The 8,208-nt window shown below is 34.6% G+C and overlaps 1 protein-coding gene and 1 pseudogene across 1 annotated transcript; one reads left to right on the forward strand and one right to left on the reverse strand.

Annotated features, from left to right (window-relative positions):
* The first annotated feature begins 1,118 nt into the window (after window positions 1–1,118).
* LOC112505949 lies at window positions 1,119–2,120 on the forward strand. Its single transcript, XM_025109984.1, has 3 exons — window positions 1,119–1,205; window positions 1,431–1,726; window positions 1,937–2,120. Exons 1-3 carry the CDS (start codon window positions 1,119–1,121, stop codon window positions 2,118–2,120), a joined length of 567 nt encoding a protein of 188 aa, XP_024965752.1.
* Window positions 2,121–6,422: 4,302 nt separating this feature from the next.
* LOC112507991 lies at window positions 6,423–6,903 on the reverse strand (annotated as a pseudogene).
* Between the last annotated feature and the right edge of the window lie 1,305 nt (window positions 6,904–8,208).

The following is an 8,208-nucleotide window of genomic DNA, read 5'->3' on the forward strand; positions in this document are numbered from 1 at the left end:
ACATCCTTACCTAAAGTTGGTGGACAAGGAGTCGACTAATCGGCTCTGTACCGTACTAACTTTTGTAAGGGTATGGGTTTTGTCCTTTGTGTGCATAAGGACAAGACAACAACAATCGTGCTAATCAAACTTCCTTTGATCGCTGAATGTTGGAATGACCTGAAGGTCTCATTATCATTTGCTGAAGCTAGAGCAGTCTTCACACATATATAGATAGACTTGTAATCACTGAATACCGCTTCAGATCACGTACTCGCCGGTCTCTAATCTTCAGTTTCAGTCTTCGACGTTTGCTGAAAGTTCTTTGGTGTGAGTGTTGTCTTCTTGAAGTATTGCTATCTCTGAAAGATTTACAAAGCAAGTTTTTCAGCGATCACTGAACATACTCAGTGAAGATCGCTGGAACTGAAAATACAGAAACACAAATACAACGTGAAAGAGAAAAGGGATTATCATCAAATCACTAAGAGAGAGGATCAACAATATGCTTTACAATTCTAATTAAAATTGTAAGGCTAATTCTACATATAGTTCTAGAACTCAAGTTAATCCCCAAATTCTGTATTTACCTTTAGAACTCAAGTTACAACCATAATGGAGTTGATTTACTTTAAAATTAAAATTAAAATTAAAATTGGTCCAAGTCAAATGGTTGATTTACAAGCATGCCATGAACGCATCTTTTTAATAAGAGTGCTTTATATCAAAAGTATACTAGAGTTATAATGGTTTATAATTCTATAATGGGTCATTGTTTGTTGAAAAATGCATCTGAAGAATGTGTCTTAGGTCATTGTTTTGACTATTGTTTGTTACTTTGTTTTGTGCTTTTTGTAGTGATGGACCAGAATCACTTGGTTGTACTCATTAACGAATGGAATATGTACATTCAAATGCTCATTTATTTGTTTTCCCTTACACTTTGGTTAATTGGATTAGAGAATAGAAATAATGAAAGAGAAACTTTGGGTCAAAGAACTTTCACTAGACTTCAAATTTGATCAACCGAAATACAACATATTACATGAGAAAGTAACGTAAATTTTATAAATGAGTTGCGAACGGATAGAAATGCTTTTGCAGTTTTGTGTGATTTGCTTAAAACTCGTAGTGGATTAATGGATGATGGTAATATGACAATCGAGGAGCAAGTTGCTATATTTATAAACATATTAGCACACCACACTAAGAATAGGACTATCCAAGTTAGGTTCTATAGATCGGGGGAAACAATAACTCGGTATATTCATCGAGTATTGCATGCTATATTGCATTTGGAAGACGTGTTGCTTGTCAAACCAACTCCTATAAAAGATGGTTGTATGGATTCATGATGGAAATGGTTTAAGGTACTTATTATAACAATCTTTATACAGTACATAATATAAAATCTATCCTTTAGCTAAAACCTATTTACCTTTTTTGTATAGGGTTGTCTAGAAGCAATAGATGAAACTTATATTGAAGTAACTGTACCAGAGTCTGATAAACCAAGATATCGAACAAGAAAGGGACATACTGCGACCAATGTATTAGGTGTGTGCACTCGTGATCTAAAATTTGTCTACGTTTTAGCCAGTTGGGAAGGTTCAGCTATCGACTCCAGAGTTCTACGAGATACAGTTACTAGACAAAATGAATTGAAAGTCACACCTGATAATTACTATTTGGCGGATGCAGGATATATCAATGGTGAAGGTTTTTTGGCACCATATAGGGGCACTAGGTATCATTTACGAGAATGGGAAGATGCTAGTCATGCACCTACTAATAAGGAGGAATACTTTAATATGAAGCTCTCACATGCTAGAAATATTATTTAAAGGTGTTTTGGCATCATGAAGAAACGTTGGGCTATATTATGTCCTTCTTTCTATCCAATAAGATATAAAGGGCAAATGATTTTAGCGTGTGCTTTGTTACATAATTTTATTAGAACATACATAACCATTGATCCTCATGAAAATTCAACAATCACTATTGAAGATATGCCTATTGGGGAAGACCACTCTTTACCATCAGAGTCCATTGATGTCGTTGAGGCAAGTGACGAGTGGTCTCAGTGCAGAGATGATTTAGCCGAAGAGATGTTTGAATCTTGGATGTTAAACCATAATTGACATTAGTATGGATTGGTGTTTGTAACAGAATTATATTTGTCTTGTTTGTAATGGAATTATATTTGTCTTGTCTGTAATGGAATTATATTTTTGTATTGTTTGTAACAAAATTATATTTGTTTTGGTACTTGGTATTGTCTTCGTAATGAAATCTTGTTTTGGTATTTGGTATTGTCTTCATAATGAAATCTTGTTTTGGTATTTGGTATTGTTTTATAGATTTATAAAAAATGGCCAATCGCCGTGGGTGGACAACGGATAAGAAAGACTTGTTGATCACAATTCTTCAAGACATTGTCATCAACAGGGGTAGAGGTGACAATGGAAGCTTTAGCTCAGGTACATATGAGGCTGTTGTTTCAAAGATGAGGGATAAAATTCCCGGTATTAGTCTCATGTCGAAACACGTACAAAACAAGATTAAGCGGCCAAAAGATAAGTATTCTACCGCTTATAATATGTTGAATACAAGTGGATTTGGATGGAATGACGCAAATCAATGCGTGACTATAGTAACTCCCAAGATTTTGGAGGAGTATCTAAAGGTTAGATATTAGTAATGGTAATAGGTTATGTATAATACTTTTTGTTACTTCTCTTAATAATTGTTTGTTTTTTTTTTTTTTTGTCGTAGAAACATCCCAACAAAAATTACACGGCTAATAAGCTATTCCCAGCTTACGAGCAGTTGAAATTGGTGCTCAGGAAAGATCAAGCAATGGGAAATATGGTTGATCAGCTATAGAGATACTAGAGAATATGAATATGGAAGACAATGAAGATTTTGCAATTGAACTTGGTGTTCCTCCCTTTCCAAGTCCTTCAGATACAACTTCTCCTTCCTTTATTCCTTCAAGTGAAGAAGAAGAAACAAATAAAAAGAGAAAAAGGACAATCGGGTTATCTAAGCTAGTGGAAGAAACCAATAATGAAATCCATGAAGCAACCAACCAAATGAAAAAGTTGGTTTCGGTAATTTCGGACTCTACACCCGAAATGGATGGCTTGAGAGAAGAGTTGACACGACTTGGGCTTGGTGTGATAGAAATCATTCGAATAGGTAAGTACTTTGGGGATAAACCATCCCAATTTCATTTTTGGAAGAGTTTGGTACGCAGACTGGACAAGACAGGACAGGACAGGACGAGACGAGACGGGACATGACTAATTGTATCATTCAAATCATTTTCTCTAGCCCAAGCTCTATCTTTAACCTCTCCTTTTAGCAGTAAAAAAAAGCAAGAACAATGACAATAATATAATTACACACACAAATACATACACACACACACACACACACATATATATATATATATATTTATGGGTGCATGTATGTATGTATATGAGACTTATCTTTTTCCCATGTGGAAGTAGAATGTAGAAAGTTGTGGTTAATTTTGGACAAACAATTTGATACTATTTAGGCAATCACTTCATGTGATCAACTTGGCTACTTCTTACCAATGCTACCTTGTGTTTCCAACTTGATCTATAAATGCATCATAAAGATTATATTCATTTTGCTAAATTATACCCATATTTAGCTTAAGCTTAAAACACATGATTTCACTCATTTGAACATTTTTGAATAGGACGTACTTGAACTTCATGGGTTTACCAAAGGAATGAAAGATTAATGTATTCACTGAAATTTGGGGATTTCAGTGGATTTGAATTCCAGCCATGTTGCCAACCACAAATATATAAGAAATTTGGTAAATGGAATTGACCATTCCAATTTCATCGGAAGCCGCAAACCAAAAGCCTTTTAAGGAGTTCTCAAGGATAACATTTGCTATAGCCGTCAATGATATGACCAAAGATGTACACTTTTCATAAATTTGAGGTTGCTACGATCCGAACAGAATTGTAATCGTGCACTCTCTAACTCTGCAGCATGTTGATAGAATTAGATGTTATTATGCTATTGTGATTCATTGGGCATAAAAATGGCATCCAAGCCACCAACTTTAACCCACAAAGCTAGTAAATGTTGCAATAAATTTCCTACCCTGCACCACCACTACAGTTTTCGGCAAGAGAAACTTACAAACCAATAAAACGAAAAAACGGTACACATCCCTTCATCCATACCCTTTCCACATTGAGTTAACTAGAAATGATTCACAAATAATAGCGCAACCAATATATACAATCTAAAACATAAAGCTCATCTTAAATGTGCCAATTTAAGCATCTAGGATAGAGTGTATAGTAAACTTAACCAACGAATTGAGGTTCGAAACACAATCACTTAGAATGCTCATATGCATAAACACATTCAAGACATACCTGCAAGATGAATTGTTGATAGATAACCTCTCAAAATTCAGCAAAGGTTGGTTCACGGGTCTCTCAAAGGAGGAACGAAAAGGCTTCAATATGTATAAACATTATATACTTAAATCAAAGTAAGTTTACAAGAAAGATTATGTATACATCTCAAACTATAAGCAACTGGAAAAAAGAGAAGTTCCAAGTTACACAACTGAAATGGTCCAAATGGAAGCACAACCACCTACAACTTGGACCCAAGCAACTCTATTGTTTAAAAGTTTATTAGGGATTTAAATAAAGTGCTGCCAGGCTATGGACCCAAGAACTCATTTTTAGTAAGGAATCTTTTCATTGATTTCATATATGATATAGCTTGCATATGGTTTACAAAGCTTATGCCTTGCACATAAACATAGGAGTCCATAAGTTCTCAAGTATGGATAAGAAAGAGTTTCAAAGTAATCTCACAAAATAATTCCACCTATCCAAATAGTCCATTATTACTACAATAGCATGCTGAAGTTTGTGATCTAACAAATTCTTATAATTAGTAGTACATCTATATGTGATTCAATTTATAATAAAGAATGTAAATTCTTAGATCTGGGCCGACAAATTAATATCATGCATTCGATGACTTATAGCAATGTCTTTTATGACTTCAAGTGCATTGCATCTGGCTTCTTGAGAAACTGTAAATAATAAGAATTACAAACAAGATAATGGCCAAATATGCAGACATAGAAGAGAGAAATTAAGCAAAAATAACCTTTAGTAGTGGCCATAAATGACTAAAGAAGAACAAAATTCTCTCATCTTTTGTAAATTGCTTCCCAATCTCGGAGGTCATTCCGTATCAGATTTCCCAATTTGGAGCCTCAATCAATCGTTGGGATCTCTCAAGCTTGATTGAATCAGAGGTCATATTAGACTTCGGGCCTATTGGTTAACAGCTTAATTAGCTTGACGGAACGCTTATTCCATCAGCTATATATATATATATATTTATATATATATATATATTTATATATATATATATAGTTGACTGTTTGGTAGTTGCTTATAAAGCCAAGTTTTATTCCAAACCTACTCATCTCAATTAAAAAAATACGCTCCTATCCATCTACCGAAAAAGCTTTATTCGTTCAGAACTTAATGGAAAACCAACCAAACAACCCCTTCGGTTCTCGTATTGCGAGTGACAAATATGGTTGGAGTACATTATTTATATGAAGTATCAATCAATGGCATTAAGCAAATATCGGGAGTTGAGAAATGTTGATGCATTGCTAGGGGTAACCACAAGGAATTGAATAAGTTTGATTGATCCAAATTGGATGTTGAAATTTTCAATTTGATCCGATCTAATTATAATTGGATATCCAATTATGGTCGATCGATTTTAATTGGATCGGTCGGTTCCAATTGGATCGGTTGATTTCCTGCACACCTCTAATTGTGGGTCCTTAAAGACTTTGGAGATTCAATTTTTTTAAAGACTCTTGCCAATTGGAACTAATTTCATGATGGGATTTTGTTATGGGAGAACCAATTCTTGTCATTGATTCTATTTTGGTTAAAGTTTGGGTTCTACTATGGTTTCAATTGACAATATTATGGATGTTATGTATACACATTTACAATTTTCAGTTACACTTATGGAATGTTATCTATGATCGACTTATCGAAAAGTAAAGATTCTCATCATCCTAATTAAGTAGTTTTGGTTTGAATGATTTTGTTACAAGTTTTGTTGAAGTAACGTGTTTTCTTTTAATACACCAAGACCCCACAACACATTCCTCAAAACAAACTACAAAAGATCATCACAACAATGAATTACAAGTGGAAACAACCATAATGTAATGTGCATTAAAGGGTTATTGAGTATTGACCGCTCTAGGTTAACGGTAAATCCTAGTCTCCTTAAAGGTAAAGATTGAAACAAAAACACAAATGGAAAGCATTATAAATTACGACCTTCATTGTGGGTCTGATTTGTGTAAAAAAATCCGTGTAATAGTCTTAAAGTTTGTGAGGGTGCGGGAGCGTTTTTGCAATGCTTTCTCTCTCATCAATGCACCTCTTGGCCCATGACACAAGCTTCGGGCACTCGGCCTCAACCCTAAAATTACAAGTCTCCTTAGTGTAGAAACAACAAATAATGGGTACAAATGCCACATCCACAAAACCTACATTTTCACCCAAAACATGGCTTAATGCCCAACTCCCCCTCCAACTCTTTCAATCCTTGAATAAATTCTTTCTTTGCTATCTCTTGATCTTCACCTTTTCCCCACAATACCCTCCCCGAAATAGGCTTACCATTGTGAACCAGGACCGGAATTGTTTTATGAATGGGGTTAGATTGGAGCAACAAAGGGCTTTTGTTGGGATGGTTTTCTTCCCTACACTCGTAGCCAACCCCTTTTTCTGCCAATGCGATCTTGACTCTCATTGCATACGAGCTTAACCAACGATCCAACAAGATTACTTCAACCTTCATCTTGATAGACAGTGAGCGCAAAATGTAATGTGTCACGAAACTAAAAACAAAAATTAAAAAGGTCAAGAAAATAAGAGTATGGTGGGAGATACTTTAATGGAGCATATATTATATGATTAAGTTTGTAAATATAAGGAGTTGATGTCATTGCTTGCGTTTTGCCAGGCCTTGATAGTCATATAACTCATTTTCTTAAGAAATATATGAAGTCACATTTAAAGGTCACACTTTGACCGATATGGATATGGTTTAATAGTGTCATATATCTCATTTTCTTTATAAGAAAGATCTGAAATCTTAAGGATCAATCAAACTTTGACCAAACATGAGGTCCTAAAATAGGGAGTTGTATTCTAACATAACGAGTAGAACAAGTACTTCAAATGGTTTGGATATAAAATACCATATTTATAAGTTGTTTACCATGAAAACTCCAAGTGGTGGATTCGAACTCGAGGTTTTTACATATCAACCACTTAGACAAGTCTAGACGGACAGTAACTCCTGTAATAAGCTCAAGAAACTAGACACCAAGTCTTTGTTCTAACTTTTGTCCATCAAAAGAGAACTCATTGGAAGATTTTTTTATAGCAACACAAAAAAAATGACCAACCACAAGGGTGGTGCCTGATTGGTTCGAGTTTGGCTCCAAAGGTCAAAAGTACTTGGAGGTCCCAAATCTAATGAGCAATAAAAATCCTCTGGTGGCCACGGAGGTTCAAATGCGGTGAGTCCGAGTTATCTACAAAGCAGGTGGTCGCTCTGGGATTAGTTGGCTCGAATAACGGGTTGGATATCCAGGTTAATAAAAAAAATGACCATAAAATAAACTTTATAGACCAAAACAGATGAAAAAAAGGAAAGTGAACATAAAATTGTGCTAGATTACAAAATGACACCTTACACCGCCCAATCTTTTGATCCAAACAACGTTCAGGTATGTTGAAGTAGCAAAAATAGTGATAACAAAAGTAGTTTGAGTTTTGGGTTGGTGGAGCTGAATTATGTTTTCAAGATAGATCAAGTAACTTAGGGAATTAAGGATATCATATATATTTTTATATTATATATATATATATATATATATATATACACATATATATATATCAAGAAGGAAAGCATGAGTGTGTGACCAAAAACTGTATTTGAATCATTTTTTTTGGAAAGTTTCACCTAGGCAATTTTCTAGACTACATTCTAACAAATTTCGTGTTAGTTTAATTTCAAAACAGAATCATGATTATAACACATCGATTGAACTACAGACTTCCATATAAGAGTTCGAATTTGATGACATACCTGGTA

This window comes from Cynara cardunculus (assembly GCF_001531365.2).
Source record: "Cynara cardunculus var. scolymus isolate 2C chromosome LG 2, CcrdV1, whole genome shotgun sequence".
Taxonomy (NCBI): Eukaryota; Viridiplantae; Streptophyta; class Magnoliopsida; order Asterales; family Asteraceae; genus Cynara; species Cynara cardunculus.

Bases quoted from the DNA above. Each gene is read 5' to 3' on its own strand.
- LOC112505949 (XM_025109984.1), top strand. From the start codon at position 1,119: ATGGATGATGGTAATATGACAATCGAGGAGCAAGTTGCTATATTTATA. The intron at 1,206-1,430 runs GTTAGGTTCTAT...TTTTTTGTATAG, and splicing joins CTAAGAATAGGACTATCCAA to GGTTGTCTAGAAGCAATAGA. The intron at 1,727-1,936 runs GTATCATTTACG...TAATTTTATTAG, and splicing joins GCACCATATAGGGGCACTAG to AACATACATAACCATTGATC.